Here is a 26,121-nt window from a genome sequence, read left to right as displayed (position 1 = left end):
GCAGTATGCTGTCATACATGCTCATAACCTGGGATTAAACCTGGCCTTGCTCAGTGTTCTGGCTGTAAGCTTGACTGGAAGGAAGACTTAGCATGGTGGACAGCCAAGTGCAGCCACGTGTCCCGATGTTTTCTGGGCGGATCACAACACGCCTGTAATGAATCCCGAGTTAATTACATTGGTCACACCATTAGAGTTCAAGACTGTCCTCAGAAGAGCTGTGTACCTAATATGCTTGTCCACAAGCGAGTGAAACAAGTTGATAGAAACCTTTGAACTACCTGCCTCTGGCACCCGCAGAGAAAGAGCATCAGTAGTTTAGGGAAAGGTAACAGCTAGCAAGCTGTGGCTTCTGTGCAGGCAGTGGTAGGAGAAGCTCTGTGGGTAGAGAGGTCAAACTAGAAGATCAGAACAACCTCTTGTGATCTTAATGTGTCCAAATCCTACCTGACTCTGGACTTCTCAAACCCCCTTTGTTATTGGTGGTTTTCCTTTCATTGTTTCGCAGTGACTTAACGGTAGGTTCTGTCTCGCCATACGATGCTTTGCGTGAGTGCTTGTAACCTCGTTGCAAAGTTGTAGTATATGAAAGCTTTCATAGGTGAGTTTGTCTGTCCATGTCTTTTCACTCCTGCTGTTTCTTTGTATGTGTTTCTCCCGTGGGAATAGGGGAAAGAAAAGGGTCTGGTTTTTACCACTGTAAAGCAGAAGACTAGATTTTGGGCATTATTAAAACCACCATCATTGGAAGGGACTTTGACTGGATGTTGAAGACTAGTGCACATCATCTTTCCCTCTTCCCAGTTTGAGTTTGTAGTTCTTTTTCCGAGAATCAGTAAAGTAATTAAAGTAAGTACAAGATTTTGTTCTGGCATAAAACAATCCATGACCTGTAAAAGGGAACTGGGTATAAGAAATTCCAGTAACATAAAATACTCTGACTAAAACTTTCTCAAATCCAGACAGGGCTTATAATATTGCAAGAACTTGACTTCAACATCATGTGGAAAACATGGAAAGGAAGGCATGAGTGAGCCATGTCCTTCTAGGATTTTTGAAGGGGCAAGACAGCAAAAAAAAGTACAACAGAGGTGGTGGTGGGCAATCTGAGCATCCCCCCTGAAGCTGGGAAGGTGTAGGTAGCAGTGCGGTCCAGCTTTGCTTGATACCTAGTGAGGATGACTTGCTCTGAAGATGATTTAGGACTGTTGTCTTAGTAATAAATTTCAGCTGAATTGGCTCATAAAAGATTTTCCAATTTCTGTGGAAGGATTTGTGACGTTCTGCACTGAATAGTCCTTCCTCGTGGAATTCGTTTTGAGGAACTTCAGCATTGCAGAGGCTAGATATCGAGTCCAAACTAGTCATTTCATCTTATTCTGTAGGCTTCTCCAGAAATTATCATCTCGCAGAACGGGTGGGATGAAATTATTTGCCCTCTGGAGATGCTTATTTATTTGGATTGACTTCACACGGAACCTAGACAGTGCTAGCTGGGACTTGGCTAACTAGCTGTTAGATGTGTAAAACTAGGTGGCATAAATTTGCCCTTACAGCAGTAAATGGTGAGGTGATAGTTAAACTCATCGTGGGGAAGGACAAAGACAGAATGCGTGCACAAAAACGTTCTGGAATTTGAGTATGGCGAGGACATCTCTCATATTGGTTACTTAAAATGCAGTGGTTGTTTTGATATACTATATGCTCATAACAGTAATGATCTTTGTAGCATCATCCAGGGTGCTGTCTGCTAGTGGAACTCATGTGCTCTATAATGAGGAGTTTGGTTAAATACGTGCACTGCCAGATGATTACGTATGAGATTAAACTGAGGATAAAAATGACAGACTTCTCCATTTGCTCAATAACACAGACATAGCTGCTGTAACAAGTTTGGTGATACTTTTTATTACTTCTGGTATTACTGTGGTATCCGGAATCCTTACCAAGGAGCAAAGTCCTGAGAAGTATTTATTTAACTTTATAAATATGAAACACTTTTCTCTGCTTATTTTGCTGATATGACAAACTAACTAGCCCCACTAAAACCCTAACACTCCTTAGGTAACACTTCACTCAGGCTTATTCCTCCATCATCTCCCATTGCCCGTCTCTGTTACGGTTACTTGGTCTGTGGACCTCATGGAGTTTTCTGTGATTTTTATGAAGGAATGGGGAAAAGGGTCCCAGTCTGGAAAGGTCTTACACTTCATCATGGTCAGAAATATGTCAAGGATCTTCCTTGTTCTTACGTGGCCCGTGAAGAGGAGGTGTGCCAGGTTTCCTCTCCTCGAGGAAGTGACTGGACCAGCATCACACCCAGCTACCTTTGGTTCCCTGTCACAAAGCAGATACTTAATTACAGCTGAATTGATTCAGTATGGCTTTAGGCTTCATCTACAGAGAAGCTTCGGCATTTGCCTCTGGATCTGCAGCTAGACAGCACAGCCACTTTGCAAAAGGCTGGTTTCACTGAAGGAGCCTTTGTGGATTAAGATCCAATTTAGTATTTGTAAGGTTGTCATGAGTAATAGTACAGCCTGACAAACAGCATAGTCGATAAAATAATCAGGCCCTCTATGTACTGTAGTTCTCTGCTCTAGATGAGGTGCGGAGTCCAATTTTGAGGTTACTAGGTCTGAAGCTTCTCTTGTTCACTAACCTGTAAATTCAGAAGAAGAGTTTTATTGAAGGCAGCAGGATGTAGGCAGCATGTAAGATCTGCCGCTGCTGAGTTCAGGCTAGTGAGTGTTGGTGCAGAGCGTGAATGGTACAGGTTTTTTAAAGTGTAATTTCTGCTGAAAACGTTAAAAGCTTGAATAAATAACAAGGCCAGTCTATTATCTTCAGTGCATTCCCCACTATCTCTGTTGCATCTCCAGATACCTAGTTTTAGCAGACTGTCTAGGTCTTTCCCTCCCCACGCCCCCTAGTCTATCAAGCTGTGTCCAGATTGCTACAATTCTGAGGTTTTCTGTTGTTCCTTGGTTTGGTGGTTGGATTTTGTTTGTGTGTTGGGTTCTTTTTTCACATTGGGACAAGTCCGTACGCTCAGTAGCAAACACCCTGACACCCAGCAAACACGTATATAGAGTTGGCTACTAGTTATTTATCATTTGTTGTAAACTATTTTTCATGAAGCTCCCTCACTAGATCCACAGTTCCTTAAGAGAGCAACTGGGTGTTTAATCCAGTGAGCACGCAGGGTGCAGGGAAGCTGCTGTAGCCTTTGACCAGCAACAAGCAGTCTCGATAGCATCTGTTGTGCGAGGATAAGGATTGGAAATGGCAAGGCCAGTTTTGGAACAACTGTATCCTTGTTTCTCTACCCTTGAGGACAAGGGGGACAAGTGCCTACATGTGTTGGATTTTGTTAGCTGGATCCAGTTGCTGTGTTGAGTTAATGAAGGTCATGTTAGTCTGTGGAATGCTGGGAAAGCAGGAGAAGCTGAAACTGAGCTGGCCCATCCCCAGGCAAACTGGTTTTAACCAGGAAAAAGTCAGAGAATGCGAAGAAACTTCTTGTACATCACCTCAGGCGGTTATGTATTCTGTTTCCTAGTTACATTTTTTTTTTCCTGGTATCAATTCCAAAACAAACAAATGGAGAGAGAGAGGGGAGGGGGAAGGGGAAGGCATTCCTTAAAATAACCCTTTAACATCTTGGGCCCAATTTTCTTCTCCTGAGACCTGAAGATACAGTCTGTCTGTGCTGATACTGGTAGAGAGAACCCCACATATGCCCTGCAGTGACTGTAAAATGAAATGCTGATCCCTTTTCATTCAGAAGTAGAACTGTAGGACTGCAGCATGTATTAGGCACTGCACTAAATAACAGCATAGATAAGCGGGCACTGCAGGTACAGACCTCCTGACTTTCTGCTGTTGCACGTTTTTCTTATGCTAGGTAAAACAAAGCACTGGGCAGGAAGGGACCCTGGCATCATTTAGGATCTGCAGGCACTGCTCTGATGGACGGGGTAGTAGTAAGTCTGTTCAAACAGTAACTTGGGTATTTAGAAGTAGTAGTTCAGCACAAGTGTTTCTTGTTGGGCTTACTGGGAGAAATGATGTGGCCAAAGACAGCTCCCGGAGTGCTTCAGTTAGCTGACCTACCTTATGAATGCTGAAACCTCAGGCCTCCAGTACTGACTGCAAATTTTCACTTCACTGGGGCATTTGCAATGTATGATTGTCATACTGCAATGCTTGAATAAACCTTCTTTTTTTGTCTCTGGGTGATTGCATCCACTTTTCCCTCCTACTCTGTGTTATTCTAGTCTTTCAACTAACTTTTGACTCCAAAAATTTAGGGAGTTTACCATGCCCCACTTTGGAACTGACCATTTGATCTGCTTGAGAGAAAAACTAGAAGACATTTCTCAACTTCCCTGCACCACTGCCCTCTATGTCATCCTGCTTTGAGCTCCTCTATACAGCTCTTAAAGTGCTATATAAGGTTCTGAAAAGTATCACATTGCTTGGCTCTGTGCTTAAGGCAGTAGGGCACACAGTCTCTTTGGCATGCTCCAGCAGCCAGTGGAAACAAGGGTAAGCCAGCTCATGTACATCTTAGCTTTGGCAAGGATGATCAGAGCCATAGCTCAGCAAGAAATCAGCATTCCCTCTGCAAGTGAAAGGTCAGGAATGCAGAAAGCTCACTGCCTTTTTAAGAAGGTTGAAAGTTTGCCCTCCTTTTTTTTCCAAGAACCGGGCAAATAGGAGGATAACAATCCCATTTTCTCATTTGTGTTTAGCTGAGAATGTGTCATCTAATCTATTTAAGGAATGGTCACGTGTAATATTTTGAAAAGATAGTAACCTCTGGGTCAAATCCGTTCCATTCAGTCCTGCTGTTTGCTTGACTCACCAGTGGCCGGTGATGTTTGTTATCCAGCTGACATGCACGTCCTTTCCTGCACCTAAATTCTCCAGCCACCAGACAAAGATATGGTAGAAACAAAACCTATCAGCACAGGCATTTCCTGATAAAAACCTGTGGTGCTGGGCTCTAGGGCAGATAGTGTTCTGATGGGTTCAGGATGCTGTGCAATTCTTCAAGCAAGGACAATCAAACCCAAGCTGAGAGCATAACTTCACCAGCAGAAGCACATGTGTGTACATATGTGTGTGTGTGTACCTTTTCTACCCAAGCACAGGCACAAATGTACAGTTATCAGTCTTGCTGTGAGAGTGGGTGGGAAACTATTCATAGAAGCTTTTTTTCCTGCTGGAAGCCTTTGGTGTCTAGAAATCAAAGCTCTCTGCAGATGTGTGCAAGTCTTGATATATAAATTGAGACAATTTCTAAAATCTAGATAGAATTTCTGATGAAAACAGGGGCATCATCAGCACCCTTGTCAGCTTAGAAGGTAGAGGCTGTAGCAGTGCCATGGAGAGCTTGGGCTCAGTCACCCAGAGCAAGTGCTCAAAGTGTCATTGTAGACCCCAAAGGGAGGTAGAGGTTCTTCCTTCTGCTTGAGTCGGAGTCTGCTTCATCTTCATGATTTTCTCAATGACAGCCTTGACATTTTCTGTATAATGCATCCCCTCTTTAAAGCCAGCACTACTCATGTGTTCTGTTTACAGAGGGAGATAATAAAGTATATTAATTACTAGGCATAATTTTGTTCGTTGTGTCTTCAAGTAGATGCTATTTTAGCAGATGTAGTTACTTTTTCTTCCCAAATTACTATTAATGACCTATTTTGCCTTAAATTAACATCCAGGTTCTGGGGTTTTTTTTTGATCAATGTATTCTGTTTGCAATATAAGAAAAACTTACTGTAGTGACACAAATTAATTTTCTTTCTTAGTATAGTATCCAGCCATACTTTTCTTTTAACATTGGAAATAATGAGTCATGGAATCAAGGGCACATGATGTGATCTTTGTGGAAGACATCTCGACTGGCATGGGGTCATGTTATAAGACATTAGCATTAGAAATTTCTTCCCACTCACTTGAACAATTTCTTTTGTGCAAACATATGCAAAGTCCTGTCTGCCTTTCTTTTTCTTTCAGCCTGTGTTAAACTTCAGTTGCTGATTGAATTTACATTCCAAGTTTTTCTGCATCAATTTCATTGAACCCAACAGTAGAGAACTTAAATGATGTACAGAGATATTTTTTCTGAAGGGCTCATGAAAGAGGCAGGCTGCTACTACTAGCTTGAGCCAAAATATATGGAATGAAAATTGTGCAAGTTTCTTTGCAAGCAAATGTATCTTGTCCCTGATAGAGAAGGCACTGGCTTTACAAATGCTGGGATTCCTGTAAGCAGTGTATGTCATGCTGAATTAGGATTTGTTTCTGCTTCCATTGGCTTCAACACATGAACATTAATCTCCAACATTAATCAGTTTATTGTCGCCGAACCCCCATAAGATAGAGAATTACAACTTCTATTCTGTAGATGAACTGAGTTGCAAAGAGATTTAGATTCCTGTTTAAACATGTGTTTAGGCACCTAAGGATGCAACTAGATGCCAAGTAAGATTTATGAAAGTGCCTTAACTGATTTTGAGGGGAAGTTTAGGGCCCAGAGAAGTGAGGGGCTTTTATAAATTCAGCTTGGCACTGGAGTACCTATAGCAGCCTCGTGCTGGCTTCCCTGGTCGCACCTGCGTTTGGGAGCAGAGGTAGAGCCAAACCCAGACTTACACCTCATGGTAGGCAGAAAGTGCATACAGGAGATGCAAGCTGGGTCCTTGAGGTGTCCGCAGCTTGCATTTGGGGACAGCAGTACTCATGCAGACATGTGCAGCCACTGTTTCCCCTTTCCGTTTATTCCCAGCCTCATACTTATATCAGCAACCCCCTTCCCACCTCAGATTATTTTTCAGCTGGATCAATTCCAGACATAGCAGAGGGTACGGCTGTAGGACCACGGAGGTGTAGTGACTGCAGAGTTCCTATATCCCAGCCCTGTCTGGGCAGCCAGGAACACAGTGAAGGCTTCTGAATTACCCATCTGTGCTGAAGAAAGGGATAGGAGGCACAGCTGTTGCATTCTCCAAAATACTGTGTAACTATGCCATCATACTGTTAAGGACATATAGAGGTTTCAAATGTTTGCTTTTTTATATTTTTTTTTAATTCATTTATTTAGTTGTAAAGAATGCCTGTTTCACAAATTCCTTGATTTAAACGAGTTCAATGCTTCCTTAGTTCCTGATGCAGAAGATTAGCTCAAGACTGGTTTGCATCCTTACAGCCTGCTGGGAACGAGCTGGCTGTGGAAGCCGCTAGGTGGAAATGACAAGTAATAAATTCGTTGAAAAAGGGAGCTTGTGAGCAAGACCAGAATGAAATTTGAGTCAAGTTAGATGAAAATGTTGGGGGAGAAAACACTTCAGTAATATTGAAATGGCTTTTGATGCTTGAAAGTAGAGAACATTTCCATGTTTGTTTCAAAATGATGTATTTCAACCCAAAAGGGCCAGCACTTGAAAGGGGGAGGTTATACAACTAAAGAAATATTTATTTTCTTTTTGGTCAAATAAATGTCTTGAGTAAACTCAAATTATTTTCATAGCAAATGAAATGTTTCTGTTTGTTTGACCCATATGATTATTTCTTTCTTTTTGTCTTCAATAGTCACTGCAAAAACTCTTATTTTCCTTATGTCTCCCAACAGAACTGAAATTTGGAGACTGGAATATTCCACCTCCATGTGTGCGGGGTGCAGTTGCCTAAAATAAATCTTCAAGCTTTAAGCATCTCAGGCTCTACCTCATGGTAGATGTTTTATTCTTACCCTAGAGTGAGAATCCTCTGTTGATAATTCTTAAAGGAAGCCAGTGATCCCAAAGCCCCAGGCCAGAAACTTGACAACGGAGCAGTAATGAGGCATTGCTTATATGAACAAGTCACTTTCTGCAAGGACTGTTTAGCATATATGCATTAATAATGGTGGTTATGAATGTTCAGGAACATTAAAGGAAGTCAATGGATCCACTATGCACACGAAAACAGATAAATGAAGAATCACATGTGATACATAAAATTATATGTCTGACCTGGGAGTATGCATACTGCTTTACTGAACCCCTCAGATCATATTTGGCACAAGGGTAGTTGAATCTGACACTGTTCTGATCGTAACCTTTGCAACTAGAATTGTGCGGGTACATACACTTGATGAGAATGTGACAAGAGAAAATTGAATGTAAAGTCTGCTAGACAGCCCATAAATTTGTTTTATATCTTTATCTTTTCCTTGCTTGGCAATTATTTCAGCAGGTGCTGAACTACTTTCTGCTTGGTGTGAGCAAGGGTACTCAAATGACCGACTGTAAATTCTTGATATTTCCTGTACTTATGAGAAGACATAATCATCTGAGGAACTTGTAATATTTAGTGTGGATTAAGACAATTTTTAAAATAATGTGGGTTGGTTTCTTTGGTTTTTTTTGTTTTTTTTTTTTAAAAGACTGAGATTGGTCATAACTAGTGGTAGATTACTTAGTACTGTATAACTGAAATGTGTTCATATTGTCACCCTGTTAACTATTTTTAACAGCGGGGTGGAGTTGTCGCTCAGGTCCTTCTGCATTATTTGTTGTAATTCAGTAGACAGCATATCGCTATTAGGTTATAGCCTTCCTAGGTTATGAGTTTTAGAACCATAAAGCAAGAGTTTGCAGGGTTTCAGAAGTTGATTACAGAGAGAAGTTTATTGTTATTTCTTACACTTAAATCTGCTAGGTAAGTTAAAACAGCCAAGTAGGAGATCTGGAATAGAAATGATGTGCAGTTAAATGCTGAAAAACCTCTACCTCTTCTATACAGGAGAGCTGTTAAACTATTGCTTATTGTACATTAGTATTCTGTGGTTGCTATCTGAAAAGCTACTACAGGCAGTAGTTTGAGCAGGCTATTACCATTTCTAACTTCATGCTACAGTGTTCTCGCTTGTCTGCACAGTTGACCCGATCCTGTATGTCATCAGGGAGGAGATGTTTAACTTGTGACACTACTAATCCTTTCCTGAAGGCTTTTCGTTCTTCCTGCACGTTGTCCTTTCATTGCTTTTGTGAGCGGGAACATGCTTGCTCAGCCCAATGATGAATTCATGTAATTACCTATGTATGTACTGAAGTCCTGTTGACTTTAATGTTAAAGATCAGCGATTGCTTAAGTATTGCACTGAATCAGGACCCCCAGGCGTTTTCACATGCACAAGCTAACTTGGGAATTGGTGTGCCTTATTGTAGTTCTCCACCGATGGGAACAAACAGCAGACTCGGGACACTCCCGCGATCCAGCCGTCACTGCAAGTGCCTGGCTGGGCACAGGGACAGCTGGGAGCACAGCAGCCCAACTGAGTGCTTGTCTCCCCCATTTCCCTGCCCCCCCTCCCCAGCGTAAATCTGCAGACCACAGCTGGCTGGCATGCCTTTGCATTAACACAAGTGGGATACGTGGAAACAAATCATGGTGTTAGACAAAGTTCAGAGTGTGTATTTGGTTAATCCAATTCTAGAAAGCCTCCTTAGTCTGTGTGCAGGTATGAGTTATGCAAAAGCACATGTCCGCGCCAGGAATCTGCATCCCAGTATAGCTCTGTGTGTACCTCTGCAGGAACCCTGTTTGCAGGAACCCTGTTTGCAGGAGCTGATGGTGTAGAGTCCTTTCTTTCTCAGCCAAGTTCTCACACAAGGATATGGATGATTTTCCATGTGTCTCGAAAATCTGCTTGTCTCTACATTTTTATTTTGCTGATAGAAATGCACCTAATACATTGTGATAATGCTGTGTTTTATAAAAAAGGCTGCACTACTCTCAAGCCCAAAGACTCTAGGTGGGTCTTGGTGCATGTAGGCATCAAGCCTTCAGAGAATATGATTGTCCTCGGCTGGAATGACGGACAGTCTCAGGAATCACATCTGAATTACAAAAAACCTTAGGTCTTCAGTTCATATGTTGTCATAACCCGGTAGACACATTATATATTCCTGTAGAGGCTCATTTGTGATCCTTTCTAATACAGTTTGTGCTCAGAATAGCGTTAGCCCTTTGACAAGAGGGGAGATGTTGCTGTTAGAGCAGTTCTAGTCTGGGCTTCTGCCGGAGCTCTGTGGCATTGCTTTCTCAGGTTGATGATGAAGGAACGGACTTTTGCATTCTCCATCCCTTCAGAAGCCATCCGTGCTGCTTCCTCAGTGCTTTGATATTCTGCCAGCCGAGGGAGGGAAGAGCCATTTATAAATATTTCTGGTAATACAGTAAGTACTCTCACATGTTTTGCTCACTCATTTTCCGTATCCAGAAATCTATCCGACCAGAATTGGTTCACTCTCTTTTATTAGCAGAAATAGATCCACAACAATTAAAATTGATTTAAAAAAAAAAAAAAAAAAAGAAAAGAAAAAAAAAGAAGGAAAAAAAAAAAGAGAGAAGCAGCAGCAGCAAGCACAACATCATATTGACTGACTGTGTGTATATTCACACTGGCTTCCAATCCATGGATAATTACCCCTCAGAGATTGTGTGCTATGTACAGTACGGTGATGGAATTATGCACTTTAAAGAGCTTTAGTGAGGCTCTTAGGATGCCAAATTCATTCCTTTTTTTTTTTTTTTTTTTTACCTTTCTTCTTTTCATTGCAGTGAGTAATGATTTTTTAAATGCACATGACCTATCCTCAAAATCAAAGCAAGGCATGTCAGTGATGTTTCATGTCTCTGGGTCTCACTTCTCTTGTACTGGCACAATAGAAGAAGCGTACCCAGGAGATGAAACTTGGGGTTTGGTCAGAAGATCTCTTGGGGTTGCTGGCCTTCGTTAGTGAGGGGAAAGGCAAGCGGAACTCAGATATTACTCATTCTGTTTGGCAGCAGGTACCCCAGTTGGGTTTACTGCAAGGAAAGAGGGCTTGAAAGAGGCTGTGGGTACAAATCCAGAGAAAAGCAGGCTTCGTTAGTTTGGCTGGTCACAGATTGCCTTACTTGAACACTAAGAACCCATGATGGTGGTTTCTCAGACCTCTTTGTCAGAGATGGTTGAATGTTTTTGATTTGCAGTTTCACACACACACAAAAAATATTGCCTATAAATTTCAGCCTAAATTGTTTTTGGCAAAGTGATAAGCAAGTAAAAAACAGGGCCTCATCGTAGGAAGTGTCAACCCATCTTAATTTTAGGCAGAAATACCAGCTCCTCCTAGAGGAAAAGAGCCAGTACATAAATAGCTCCTAACAGATCCTTTACTCAAGCAGACAAAAGGGTGACGTGCAGAAGTTGCTGCTAATGCCAAATTTAAGCTTTCCAATGGGAATGTGTCACATACGTGAGGTCTGAGTTTGTAAGATGTGACTTGATGTTCAGGCAGGAGTGTTTCTTGATACTCCTGTGATATGTTGGAGGTATTAACAGCTCTCCAGATCTGTTGGAGCTCTTTGGAGAACATCTCCAAAAGTACTATCACAGGAGTTGAAAAAGGAGGTACCTTTTGAAACACAGCGATCAGGAATATAGTTGCAGAGCTGTTGTACTCCTCCATGGCAAGCACTTGTTCTTTGGCTGTGGCTATGTTTATGGATTTTTATCTTTTGTTGACATCTTTAATGAACAGTAACAGTGAGTGGTGCTGCATCCTGTTCCACCAGCCTGGACCAGTGGGCTGTTGTGTGAAGGGAGGGCTCCCAAAGACAACTTGTGGCCCAGAAAGAAACTTTTTAACTGGGACAGTGAAATCAATAGTTCTGCCATCCATCAGAGAGGCTATGTGCTCAGCTGTATGTGGTGGTTGAACATGTGGTTTCCACGGAGTAGCTGAGTTTATGGGTCTGCATGTATCTCCTGAGGAAGTATCAGATGCTTCAGTTCCTGAATCTGTTGTCTCCATCTTCTTGACTCTTCTGCAGTAATACATACTGAGTGGTGCTCAAAGCCACTTGCAGCATCTTGCAGCTTGTTTGGTGATGGTGCATCATATGACCTCCTCAGCAGTCTGAAATGTTTCAGCTTGGGGTTTGGTCCTGCAATCCCTAGTCCGTCCTTGTTGTAGCACTCAATGAGGGTAGGTATCTGTTCAGCGCTCTTAGGTATCGTGGTGAAAATGTGGTGGGTGCTTTTGGTGTTTAAGTAGTTGATATGAGAAAAATGTATGTGCACATCTGCTGTTCTTATTGTTTTAATCTAACTTGAGGAAACATCCCTTGTTAGATATGTAAATTTTTAGGTACCTAATTATCTGTTTTACTTGCCAACTCCCTCCAGATCCTTTCTTCCATGATTCCACCACCCTCTTCCCTTCTTGTTTCCTTAAATATGTGTAGATGATGAATAGCAAATCTCATAGAATGCTTCAGGAATATTTACTGTAGGGTTTTGCTTTTGTTTGCTTTTCTGGTGACTTGGAGATGGCATGGTGAGAAAAGAAACATGTGAGCTAAACCTGTTGGTTTGTACATTGTGTCAGAAAATATCCATAAATTGCAAGTTACTACACAGATGTATAGATTTAATGAGACTGTGTAATGCCATTTATTTATGCTAAAGAATCTGACACATACGGTACTGAAAAAAGTTAATACTCTAAGAGTTATTTTATATTTTTCCATTGCCATCTGTCACTGCCTACATAATAATGATACAGGTGAAAGCCTAGCACTGCTTTAAAAAAAAATATCAGAATGAATAGTCATTTAATATCTTGCTGTTTTAATAGCTGGTGTGTTTTAAGTTGTGGGAAGGAGGCAATAGAGATACCCTCCCCCCATTTTTAGTATATTAAATTTGGGGTTTAAACAGATTTAGATTCTTGAAGTGAATTCAGAAAGAGGAAATTTATTATAAAGAGTTCTTTCCTTTAATAAACAGTTTTGTCCTTTAAATTTGGAAAAGTTAAGGGACAAAACCAGATTCTGCCATCCTTATAACACACCGTCAGTGTCTGGTTCTTGGAGTAGCCCTGTCATGTGCATCTTTAGATGTAGGTGACTTTTTGTGCTCTAAGTCCTTCCTTAATGTGCTGAATTCAATATTGCTGGGGTCTCTGAACTGTGAGCAGGTCTGTCTAGATCCCGCATCCCCAAATTCTCATCCCCATTGGCCATCTGAAATCAGTAAAGAAGAAAAAAGGGGGGGGGTGAGGGGGGGAAATACACTTTTTCATCTGTCTCAACTAAAAATACATGCCCAAAAGCAGCACCATGCTGACAGAATTCAGCATTTACAAAGTCACTGGCTTTTAAGCTTTTCTTCAACTTTATGCAGTCATACTCTGGTTAGGCAAAACTGCTTTCCCTGTTGTTTTTTGTTTTGTTTTGGTTTTTTTTCTTCTTTCAATCACAGTGGAATCCAACACTGAACGGGTGGTGGGAAGTTCCCACACTCAGACTGAAGAGATCCAGGGCTGCAAATGGTCCTGTACCTGGGGATCTGCCCATTGCTTTGCATCAGGCATCTGCCTCCAAGGGTGCAGACAAGGCTTTGACTCAAATAAATAAACGAATCGGGTTTTGTTGTTAATCTCTTTTTCTTTCTTTTTTTCTTCTTTTTTTTTTTTTTTATAATGTAGTGACAAAATATTTTTGTGGCAGGTGATTATCTTATAATTTTCCATGGGTTGATGAGTCAGGGTAGGCGTCTCCTTTAGAGGGGGACGTTGCTAGGTCAGGTTGCATTAGAACGATTTAGAGTTTATATAATTGAAAATAAATACATATTTTCCTGAAAGCTGTGAATGATCCAAAGGTGTAACTTTGTAATGAAAGCCTTTTACTTATTTAAAATAATGTCTCCAGTGGTAAAAATGCCAGAAAATGAAGCAGAGTAACTGATCCAGACCCAGAGAAGCTATTCCATTGGCTTCAAATGACTTTTTCAAGTGTATTTTCAAATATAGTGTAGTTCCCTACCGGAAAGTTCCTTAGAAATGAAATAATCATTACTGTTATAATTACTACTCTTTGCGTACACTGGAAAGCATTTTAGAAAGTCATGCACTTCTTAAGAAGCAAGAGATGACAATGAGTGAGCAATGAGGTTTTGGTCACTTTAAATGGATGTTATAAATCACTTTATTTTTGTTTGTAAGAGTTGATCCATATATAGCTGTAGTTTGTCAGCATTTTTCATTACAAACTTCTAGTTTTTGGTACCATATAGAGCTCTCAGCAGCCTCTTAGAAAATCCACTTAGAGGTGAATGGTGTGTCACTGCTCAATGAATATATGTTTCTTCTGCTCCCTTATTAGAATGTTAACGGTTCTTAAAAATAAAAAGGTGTTCATGGTTTAATGTTTTGAGAGACAGAGTGTTTCACTACAGGACTGAGCCTGATTTTATCATTCCTCCTCTCTCTGTTTTTCAGTGTGCATCAGAAATAACCCTGAAGTAAAAAAGAGCTGTGGTAGGAGACTGACAGTATTTAATGTACATGTTGCAGACAGTAAGAGACTTGCTTTAGATCAGCAAGGGAAAGGGCTGTGAAAGACCACCCACATCACCGAACCCTGCCTCCTGCAGTTCACAGTAACTGTGAAATAAAAGTTTACAATGAAAAGGGTTCCTGGAGAACACCTGCTACGCACTGCAGCACCCCCTCAACATCACCTGCCTCTCTGTAACAAGGGTAAAGTCATTAAGACAAAGGCAGAAAGTCCCAGTGATTAGAGTATGCAGCAGGAGAGAGTCGAGGAGTGTACAAGGGCTGACCAGGTGTTGTATAGAGGTGGAAAATTTGCTAGATGACATTTGCCCAGAAAAGCATGTTTCATGCAACAGAAAAAGGAGAGGGGGGACAAAAATCCTATTCTCTGTCGCCCCATCAAAACAGCCCAAAAAGTAGCAGAATGAATAAACAGAATGAATAAACAGGTAATCCAACAATTGTTCCTAATTTGACTTTAGGGAAAAAATCCATGAGTTCAAGCCTCATAACTGGCTTACCACAAGCACCAGCAGAGGGGACAGCAGCTAGAAGCCAAGTACAACTGCGTTCCACTCATCTTTTGGGGCCAGGTTCTGACATTGCAAATGGATAGGAGGCATGAGGGTGAGGAAGCTCTTCCTTGCACCTATAGGGCATCGGCAGAAACTTTGTATTATGTTAAGCACAATACTTGTTGCACCATAATTATTTTGTAAGTATAGGCAAAGAAGGAGGGAGAGGGTGGGTCATCAGGAGTACTTTTCCTACCCTGGGATATGAATACATGACTCTCACTTGTGTAAGTACAAGTTGCATAGAAGCATTTGTGGGTGAAATTTGGCCTGAGGTCCTTCTGGAGAGGAATCTTGCGAAACTGAACAATCATATATATTCAATTAGGAGTTCTTACTCTTGCCAGATGGAGTTATGCAGCATGGGTAATTTGCGGTGAGCAAACAGTCATGCCTAAAAGCTGGGCATCTGGGGCAAATTCTGGTCTAGATACCGCCATCCTTACTTATACCAGGGTACTCCTTACTCAGTGTCTCAGCCTTTGGACTTCGGCAGGGTTCTCACTGAACGTGACTCAGAAATAGTTGAAACCATCAGATTTTGGTCCTGTGATAGAAAAGAATTTCATGTCTCAGTGCTGCACTTGCTGGGATGCCGTGTGCTTAAACCTGAGCCCTTCCGACTGTAGCTGTGGTCTTTTCAGTTTAATATTTGTATAAGCTTGTATAGCCATTTGAGCATAAAAGTTGTTCCACAGGTTTCACTGCTGCAGTCTTCATTCCTTGTGTCTTGCCGTGGACAGCTGGGTTGGGAGAAGCCGGCCGGTATTTTAAAACTGTAGGTACTGAAAGCATGCAGAGACAACTAGGGTGCTGCTCCATGTCAGCTTCTTGTGATAGCACAGTACACTTGGTCAGGGGCCTAAATCCGGCTAAAGATAGTTGATTTTTCTCAGGAAGGTTAGTTTCAACCAGATTGGTTTACCAGACAGTTCCATGAGCACTGGTGCTGGTATAAAATATGGAAGGGTTGGGGAACAAGAGGATGTCAACCACAGTTTGTGTCAGCTAAAACCTGACTGAAGCTTGGCTTAACTATGCAACCACATCCTAATTTAAACTAAACTTGGGTGTAACAAACCTGTTAGTCTACACTTACTGCACACACCACCTCCAGAAGATATGAAATAAGTATTCTGTTGCATTTCGTGAGAGTTTAAATTGACTTCAGAGGTAGCAGGCTTAAACTGAGATTCTTCAATTTGAAAACTAAAAATTTCTAAGGATGCCTAAATAAGCTGATCACTTCTCACTGAATTTCTGGCGCATTAACCACCTCCATGTAGGCTTGAAGAATCCCGTTTGTAGCATGCAGAAGAGGACTCGGCACAAAAGCTTCTGAATCTTTCATTTTCTTCCTCCTTTTTATTATTTACAAAATACTGATTTAACTGTTACAAATGGACATAACCCTGCTGAGGTCACTGTGACAACATGGTGTCACCATCTAAGATTCGCACTTGCTCAGTGGCCAAAAGCCAAGTCTTTGGCAGCTTATGATAAACAAATTTGACACCCAGCATCGGGGATGTCCACATGTAATGTTAGAGGCCCTGCTGAGGCTGTTGTCACTTGACTGGAGAAAGGAGTTGGGTAATTCCCCGTTCTTTGCAGGTGACATTCACCCTCACCCTCGTTTGTTCCATCCAGATACAGCCTCTTTTAACTCTCTAAGCCTCCAGAAAGCCTCAATCTACTGTGAGAGCAGAGCTGGCTCCCTTGAAATACACCTTTCTAAACCCCAACTGAAACATTTTCCATTACAGTGTTGTTAGGGTAGCATTGCCCACAGGTGTCATTTAAGAGGCATCTTCCTTTCTCCTGAAGATCACAGTTATCAACCCCAAAGCAGCAGATGTGCTGCCAATGCCTTGAGCAGACCCAACTGTCCTTACTCTGCAGCATCACACCTACGCAGCTTTGGAGCGATACCTGCTTTGCACCAGTGCAGTGCGAGGAGAAAGGGAGGCCTGTACATTTCTTAGCAACTAAATATAATTTCTAGCTAATTTGCTTTTTAATGTCAACCTGTTTGCCAAGTACTTTGTGGCTATGAGGTGACAACAGAGCAGATTCCTTGACTGGTTCTGCTGCTGCTCGGCTGGCGTTCTCACCCTTTGTATGCATGCCTTTTGAAAAAGGGAAGATTTGTCGGTGCTCCCTTGTTTACACATTTAATAGCTCACAGTTAAGCCAAAATGGACTTGAAAAGCCTCATTAATTAAAAAGCCAAATTCTACCAACAACAAGAAACTCAAAGATGAAGTTTTATTTTCACTAAGACCCCTTTATACTATTCCAGGAGGAAGGTATGTTTAAATATGCATTAAAGTCTCACTACACTTCTGGAGTGGTGTAAACACCCTCTTTAAGGACCCTTCTTGCTACCAGAGTGCTCTTAGACTGAACAAGAGTCAGGGCTCCTTGTTTCCAGCTTTTGGCATTCCTTACCTTGAATTTCAAGATGTGTCAAGACAGAAGAGTTCTCCATGCCCTCCCCCTTGCCCCATCTTAATTTTTCTTTTACAAAACACTTACTGGTTTGCCATTTCAGCTCTTAAGATTAACTGTATTCCACTCACCATTACTGAGTGCTTTTAATAGTATAGAAACAGGGCATGTAATAGTATAAAACATTCCACATTTGAGTCTTGTGATGTGTACGAGCTTGGTACCCAGGTTCAAAACATGGGAGAAGCTGGGTCACTTTCTATTTGTCTTTAGCTGCCAATTAGCAATGTCATTAATCCACTGCCTAGGAGAAGTTCGTAATTAAAATAGATGGTGTCATTGACCATTGATGAGACAATGTGCAGAAGGTTGTGCTTGTAGCTGCCTGTCACTGTGCTGTGGTAGTTAGGCTCATTTTCCAGGGGGAAGTAACAATTTCTGAATTTCTTTGCATTCTTGGGTAAGGACAGGCACATTATCCAGGCTTCAAAGATCGCATTATATTGCGCTCTGGGCAGGGAATCTGCAGAAGACCCCAAGAAAGCAAATGCATCCCCTGCCCCCAGTTATAAGACCAGCTTGGTTATAGAACGCATTGTGTCCGCGTTAGCTGCGAATGTCCTTCACTGTGTTCGCCCACAGAGCCACCCCAAGGCTCTTCGGGGGCAGCAGATTTTAATTTTGCCTCCTCAAGGATGACTATCTGAAGCTGGGCCAAAGCTTCATTTCCTGCTGGTGAGAGGAGAAGGATGGGGGAAGAGGCGTGGGAGGTCTTGAGGAGTCAGGCTTGGTTTTTCTGCTGCTCCGGAGGCAGCAGGAAGGGGCTGGTGGTGCATGGCCGCTGCCAGGAAAGGCTAACCTCTAGCTGAAGACCACAAACCCATGGTGACAGTGGCTAGCCTGGTTTTCCAAGGCCACAGATAAAATAAGCAACGACCTAGGACAGCAGACAGTGGAAGAGACAGAGTGGCATAGTCCTGCTTGCTCCCTGATGTGTTGGACAGAAGGAATTTTGTTCTGTAGTGGGAATTGCACTCTAGCTTGCTAACTTACGAAGCGGATGAACAGTGCTTTAATTTACACCCCACCTGGGGATCAAATCTCTCAGCAAGACAGGAGGGTTTTTCCCTCTCTGAGATCTTGCTTTTGAGGGAGACAAATTTCCATGACAGAGGATGAAATACTAGGAATGTTTTTCTTAGGTGGATCTTCCAACTTCTGGTTTGTTGTAGCGGCCCTAATTTGTGGGTGAAGGAACTATTTTGGTACTGAAAACTTGCCAAAATGCCGTTTAACAGAGAGTTTAACAGAGAATTGCAATTTAATTAGCACTTATGAGACATTAATAATAATTGTATTAAATTTGGCCACTCAGCATCAAGTGTGATTCAGGATCAGCTGGTTGGTGCTCTGAAGGAGAAAAAAAATAAATAAAATTGCTGTGTGGTCTGGTGAATATGTGCCGTTAGCTTTGTGTTCATAGGTAGAAACTTTTGTGGCTACTTGTCTTTTTTCCCACGAAGTGTTGAGCTGGACTGGGATAAAGTGGAAGGAACTTGTATTAACTGGAGGGAAATGGTCTGACTTCAAGTTCATGCTTTTTCAGGGATCTGGTTTACAGTTTATCCCTGCTATCTCTTTTGCTGTGATTTTTAGGAAAAGTGCCAAAAACTTAATTTTTTTCCATTTACTTATTTATGCTTTGCTTTGCCAAAGAATGAGAAAGCCTGCCACTTTTAGCAAGCATGAAGAAAGGCAAGGGAACCCAGGGTGAAATTTTATGTGGAGACTTGTATATGATGCAGGATAGCCATAAACATCCCTTGAATATTTCTTTTTTCTTTGCAGCACAGTTCATTATGCTCTCGGAGTTTGTGGCTGTAGATGGAAACAAAGACAGTGCCACTAAATGATTGTAGTTTCAAAGGCTGGCTCAGAACAGAGGAAACAAACTATATGCAATTTAAGCACCTGCTTGTATGCGAGCTTCCACGCAAGCCTAATATATGGACCAGTATGATGTAAGGCAGTGGAGATGACCTGATTAGCAAAGCCCTCACAACAAGCTGAGGAGATCCCTGCTGCACCAGTGCTCCCTTCCCTGGAGACCTGTGACTAGTCCCAGCTGAAGGAAACCTTCCTACAGCAACAGAACTAGCACAGGGTTTCTGAAAACAGTGATGATGGTGATCTGTGTGTGTGTGTGTGAAGTCACCTTCACCTTCCCTCACAGGAAGAAGAGTAAACAGCCTGCACAACTCTGCAGAATAGCTGGGATATTGTGAAAGATGCAATATGAATTACTCGGGCTTTGTGAGCTACGTTTGCAGTTGTGGAGCACTGTGCATTTGGGGAGGTTGCCTTTCAGCAAACGGCTCACTCCGTTTCGTTGTGCTGTTTATCCTGTTGGATGAAAGCCATCATTCAGCAGAAGGAAATGCTAGGGCAAGATAAAGTAAATGATCTTCCAGTTTGTAAGCTCTTGCAGCCTTGCTTTCATATGTGCTGGGCAGGCAGAGGTCCACAGACTTGAATGGGAAGTAGTGGTGCTCAGCACTTACTGCAGTCAAGTGTTTATTATTCCGTGTCAGAGAAATAGAGACAAAAAATTATATATGTAAGAAGACACATAAGATACAAGGCTTTCTCTCTCTCGTGAGTACATATAAACACACACAACTGGTACGCGGCTTTTGGTTATTTTGTGCATTACTGTGTGAGGGGAGCGCTCAGGCTTGTGGCAGAGACCCAGGGTTTTAGGTGAGGAGTGCAGGGCACTGTTTCTGGCTCCTCCGTAGCTACTTGTGTGGCCAAGTGTATTAAATCCTGCTCCTGAAGACAGAAAAGCGTTTACTCGGGCTTACTTCTCAGGCTTGCTGAATACCCCAAAAGGCTGCTAATTATTTGAGGGAACTACGACACCTTAGCTCTGAAAGTGGGCTGTCCATAAATCACCAGCGTGTGTATTCCATGGGGAGGTGGGACTAGGACCTCAGCTTTCTCCCTGCCAGCCCACCGAGTGCCAGAGCTCCCACTCATCGTCTCCTCTGCTCAGTCCCTGCACCAAGGGTATGTCCTCCCCTTGGTCGGGAGGCTGACAACGGCTGTGCCACCTGCTGTACCCTGGGCGCTGCACAAGTGTCAGATGGCTTCCCATCACTTCTCTTGCTGCTGGCCCCCTCGCTGCCCCCCTGCAAACACTCACTTGTTGACCTGTTTCTGCCTTTCCTCCTCCCCACACAGAGGTAGCAGTAGCCTCGCAGATGAAGATATTAAGAAAAATGTCTCTTATCCCTGGGGAGGTGATTTGCAATTACATGAAGTTTGGAGTGTCTCTTTCACGGCCAGGTTTGGGGTGCAAGAGGTTACTTTCATCTGCGTGTTTCCCTGTGTGTGCTGTTGGTACCAGGGTTGGCACTACGGAGCAGTCCCCCCATCCCTGGGGGACTGCGCTCTTCCATCACGCTGGGTATAGGTGGGGGCGGTCATCCCAGGCCATCCCAGATGCCTGCTGCCCCCAGGCACTGACTGGGGCTGGGTGGTGGTTGAGCTTTGTGCTGTTTTATCCTTTTTTTTTTTTTTTTTTTTTTTTTTTTTTTTTAACCAATAGATGCATTTCTGCAGTAACAAAAGTATCAATTCCCTTTTATAAATGATGCACTCAAATATTTTGTAGTTACAGGCTGTTTTCATGACAGGTGCCTGTGCTGATACTAGTCTGCTGTGATCTGATCCAGCTGTGTCCTTGCTTTGGATGGGTTTTGCCATAATAGTACTTTTATTTCTTAGCTCCCATTAGTGCCTTGATGAATAGTGGAAGATGCGTTTCAACAATGTTATGATTAAAAAGCAACGTCTTACTGTTGTTTGGTCTCTGGTGCCTTTACCCTGTTCATTAAGCTTTCCCTAGGAGTAACAGCAGAGATTTAGAGTTGCAATATCAACATCAGTCTCTGAACCGTGTGTTTTCCCTAACTATAAATTCTGGGGAAGGAGGAGAAAGGAGGATGGAGGAGGAAGTCTCAGGCAGTAGGCTTTGGTCTTCTGACACTTCCAAGCCAGCTGTTTGAAACTGGGGTGCCTCACAGTGATCAGACACATTTACTCATAACTCTCTCATTGGGTTCCCAGACAGGGCCCCTTGGGTGGCTGTGCTGGAGCACACCTGGCCGGGGTTCGGAGGTGCTGGCCATGCCCAAGGCATGCATTTGCACTCTGGGTCCACTGCTGTCACTGACGCTCATGCTAACGGCCTTAGTACAGAGGTCAGAGACTGCTTAGATATGAAGGCTGAATCACCTCCTTTCTAAACCCCTCAGCAGGATCAAGGCTTAGGGAAGCAGGCACGTGGGCTTGCCTTCTGGTTGGCAGTGTGGATGGAGACTGACTCTGGGGCAGGCCTTCTGGCGCTTTTGAGCAACCACTGAGGCATTGAAATCGGGGTGTCTGCTAATTAAAACACTCCTGCACTGACACCCCTATGTGAAAATGCGTGATGCATTAATTTTCTTCAAAGATTTGCTGATCCCACAAGCTCTTGACAGTTCGAGGAGGTTTGTCCTGTGACCTGAGAATCACAGAAATCAGTCTGATCAGGCAGATATGAAAGATCTTCAGCTGTGCTTATTTCACTTGCAAATATAAATAAGCCAGCAGCGCAGGTCTGACTTCAGACCTGTTTGCCTTGGCAGTGTCCCATTTTATGTGAATCAGAAGATGGTAGCAAAAAAGCACTGGAGGCTTATCCTAAAGGTTGGTCTCCCCTCTGTCAGGAAACCTGCCCATGCAGGCAGGGTGATTTGGAGATTACCGACACAGCCCATAAGCCCGGCTTCACTAGGTCCCTAGTCCTGCCTGCAAAGGGTGCTTGTTTCCACGAGCTGTGGCAGTGAGTGTCCTGTCTTTGGAAACCCTGCGTCTCGGTGCACTAGGCAGGAAAGACCTGGTAGAAGCAGCTTGCTGCGTTCCTTTGTTCCTGTGACTTGGGCTCCTTGAAAGGAAGGGAGCTGCTGCGTTTCAAGCTGAGAAGCAGGAGGTCAGTTCTTAAGCCTGCTGCATCTCTGCAACTTCTGCTAGGTCTCTGGGTCACACCGTGCCTTAGTTTCTAAGCTGTAAAATAGGGATAGAAATTAGGAATTAAAAAAAATAATCCCCCAAAACAAGGCCTTGAAGAAATACACAGCTGTAACTTGGGTTGCCATCACCACCATGAGGCCCTTAATGTTGGTTTGAGCTTCAAGGCTGTGCTTACATATTGATAACAGTAGAAATTTATCATTATATTAGTGATTGGGAACTTAGAAAATAAACTTTTTTAATTATTTTTTTTTTCCAGCAAATTCAGTAAAGCTAGAAATGCAAAGTGATGAGGAATGTGACAGGAAGCCCCTGAGTCAGGAAGATGAGATCAGGGCTCATGATGAAGGAAGCAGCCTGGAAGACCCCCTCGCTGAGAGTAACGAGATGGCGGATAACAGAAAGATCCAGGAGCTATCGAGCGAGGGAGGAATCCGGCTTCCGAATGGTAAACTGAAATGTGACGTCTGTGGCATGGTTTGCATTGGGCCCAATGTGCTAATGGTACATAAAAGGAGCCACACTGGTAAGCAGCTGAAAGAAAATCTGATGACTGCCTGTGGCGTCTGATGTTGATATTACCTGACAACTCTTCTCTCTTCCCTTTTCATTCGTGGGGTAACAGGAGGCTGGGGAGGGGAAAGGCGGGCTTCGTTGGTTTGGTTCTCTTCCTGCTCCCCAAATTCTGGTGATACTGTATTTCTGGCAAGCATGATGCTTCCTTGACCTGAATTTCCAGCCTCTGGTTCTTAAAAACAGCACAAAGGTCTGGAAATTGCCTTATTTACTGTTCTTGGCAAGGGGCGAGATGGTGAGTGTCGTTTGTTGGCGCGTGTGTGTGTGTTCGCATGTGCACACATGTGCAACATGTCAGAAACCTTTAAGGTGAGTTTTTAGATGGCCTTTTGTTAGAAGTGCTCACAGGTGGACAATGCCAGCAGCTTCCTGGGGATCTCATACCCCCTTTGCAAGTGGCTGGGCATGATGCTGGTGGCCTGGGAAACCCGGAATTAGCAAATCCCACAAGGGACACTCATTAACTAGTGATCCTGATGCTAGGGTATGCTTTTGCAGCTCAATGCATGACCGCTCCTGCAGGGAAGCCTCACCTGAACTGCTCTTGTGGGCTAGTGCTTGGCTTCCCCTAGCCATCCAGATAACATTTTTGTGGCACCTTTCAATGCTTGCACTCTCCTATCATTTATTTTTATTATTAGTAGTACTACTGTTGTTTGGAGACCAGAACAGCTTACTAGGCTTTTTGAGAACTCAAGAGGCAGACAAAACCGTTGCGATATGCAGATTGATCAGGTCTTTGGGGCCTGAAAGGTGAGGCCTTGAGTTCAAAATGGGGAATTTCAGGGGAGTTTTGGTTAATGTGGACAGACTGGGCTGCCCAAGAGGCTGGTACTCACTTGCCTTCGCTGCTCCTCAGGTTGGACAGTTGCCTCCAACAGGGTAGGAGTACAGATGGTGTCAGAAGACAATACTGTCTGGTCTTGCAGAGGTCTACCTGGGAGAGCCTTTGATTCAGAAAAGCACTTAAGCTTGTGCTTAACCTTTATGAGATTTAAGCACATGTAAGTCACCTGAAGTGCTACAATATATGCTTAACTTAAGATACATACTTAAATGTTAATAAAGTTAAGCACAGGTTTTTGTGTTGGAGGCTCAGTGGGTGTTTGCTCTTCATATTTTTTTGGGCAAAATGAAAGATATTTTTTTTTTATCTTTCTCTGCCAATATTTAATGGGGTGAGAGACTCTCACTGACTGAAATATCTACTAAGATACAAGAAGAAAAGTGGGGTTTTAAGGTAGAGTAAGAAAGATTTTGTGTAATCCCTTTGTAAACCTAGTAGTTTGCATTCAAGTACTGTGCCCTTGATGGGAAAGAAATCAATAGAATTTCTGTACGGAGGAATAATAAATATATATTACATAGTTAATGCCCTGTATATAAGTTGTATTGATAATAACTTAACATAAATGTATAATGCAAAGCACTGCAGTATCGTTTATGATGCAGTCATGATTTTAGACAGCAATTATGACAGGGGAGAAGCATTAGATGGAGAACCAAAATCTTGATTAACAATTTGACATGCTATTACTAGGAAAGGGAAAGAAAATAGAGAATGTAACAGACTGAGTTCCCAGCTTTCAACCTCCCCAAAAGTTTTCATTGGCACTTGCACGTATCTGAGCATATGTATTGTAGGTGCATCAGAGTCCACGTATTTGAACTTGAGCAACTAAATTAGACCTGCTAAATTTAGATTTAGGTGCTTAATTAAATGGTCTGCACTTTTTGAGATACTGAATAGCTAGCGCATATTTTAAATAGAGACAAGCTGCCTTTTTCATGTTAAAGAAGACATGCAAATTCAAAGCGAACAGAACAAAATCTCATCGGCGTGCAGGCAAGAGGGCTGTACGCGGGTGCATGGGTAGGAATTGCATAACTGTTATTTTGCTTTGGGCTACTGCTGGTTCCTCGTAGAGCTCTGACTTTTCCCATCTGAGCAGAGGAACTGTGATGTATTGCTCTATACAGATGATTTCAAGCATATAGAAATGGCATTCCTTTTAATGGGCAGCTCAGTGCTCTACTCTCGGTAAAACAGTTGGCAAATTTTGCGGGGGATTTTTTTTCTCCCCCCCCTCAACTTTGTTTGTTTGTTAATACATGCTGCTGCTTCACTGTCCACAACAGAAGGAGAAGTTTTGCTTGGATTTCCACATCCTTGCTTTTGAGGAGTATTTTTAACATACTGGTATCTATCTTTTGAAGTGCAGTATTTTAAAATATATTTCCACTTCCTCAGCAGCCAGGCACAATGGGCTGGCCCCAGCTCTGGAATGAGCCCTGACTTGTGGGTAGTCTGGTTTTGCAGCCCAAGGGAGAATGGTGGAGGGAAGGGAGGTTGTCCCCAGTGCGTGGAAACGGATGATATTCTTTATCAGCTAATGCAACTGGCATGTAAATCCTTACCTCTCAAAGCCAATTTAAGTATGTTTTGGGAGCTGGATCTCGCCTTACTCTCCTCTGTATCTGTGCACAACCAAAGCATGGTCTGGCCGGTTGTTTGCATTGGCAAAAACTAAAGTCCTTTTTCCTTCCCAAAAAACCTGTCAGCAGTCTATGTAAATCACACAAAATGCCGTGGTCCATAGTAGAGGCTGTAATTTACATGTACGCTGTGACGAGAGTGTGGCTTTCCTTACACCGGGGACCCAGGCTTTGCGAGAAGCTGTGCCATATGGCTTTGGCTGTGTGATGCATGTAAAGGGGCAGAGTTTTCTCCAGCCGTTATTCATCTGTTCCTGAGGAGCAGTTGTCTTCCCTGCCACATTATGGTAGTTCAGTTAAACATATCTAGGGACAGGGCAAATAATCTGTGCCATGGATGAGGCCAGAGTAGATGAGCTCAGTGTCCCATCTCTGATCCTCATATGCAAGAGCATCCGTTTCCTCTGATGCATTCAGTTGCCCTTTCCCGTGATAGACCAAGCTGGGGATTTCCCATTCATCCTTCAGATTCGCGTGAGCACTGCCTCATGCACGTGGTGGAAGCAATGCCCTGGTCCATGGCACCTCCGTCACGGAGCCCATGGTGCTATTCATCTGATACTGCC

The 26,121-nt window shown here is 42.8% G+C and overlaps 1 protein-coding gene across 7 annotated transcripts in view; it reads left to right on the top strand.

Annotated features, from left to right (window-relative positions):
* Positions 1-26,121, top strand: part of IKZF2 (IKAROS family zinc finger 2) — a 120,971-nt gene that overhangs the window by 39,988 nt on the left and 54,862 nt on the right. For 5 of the 7 annotated variants that reach the window (XM_040604331.1, XM_040604335.1, XM_040604329.1 and 2 more), the window contains one exon: positions 22,743-23,009. In XM_040604331.1, the coding sequence (XP_040460265.1) occupies positions 22,743-23,009 (267 nt within the window). The remainder of the gene's footprint in view (positions 1-22,742; positions 23,010-26,121) is intronic. The other 2 variants (XM_040604334.1, XM_040604333.1) reach the window with 1 other exon arrangement.

This window comes from Falco naumanni, chromosome 8 (genome assembly GCF_017639655.2).
Source record: "Falco naumanni isolate bFalNau1 chromosome 8, bFalNau1.pat, whole genome shotgun sequence".
NCBI classification, from domain to species: domain Eukaryota; kingdom Metazoa; phylum Chordata; class Aves; order Falconiformes; family Falconidae; genus Falco; species Falco naumanni.
This window is presented reverse-complemented; position numbering and strand designations above follow the sequence as displayed.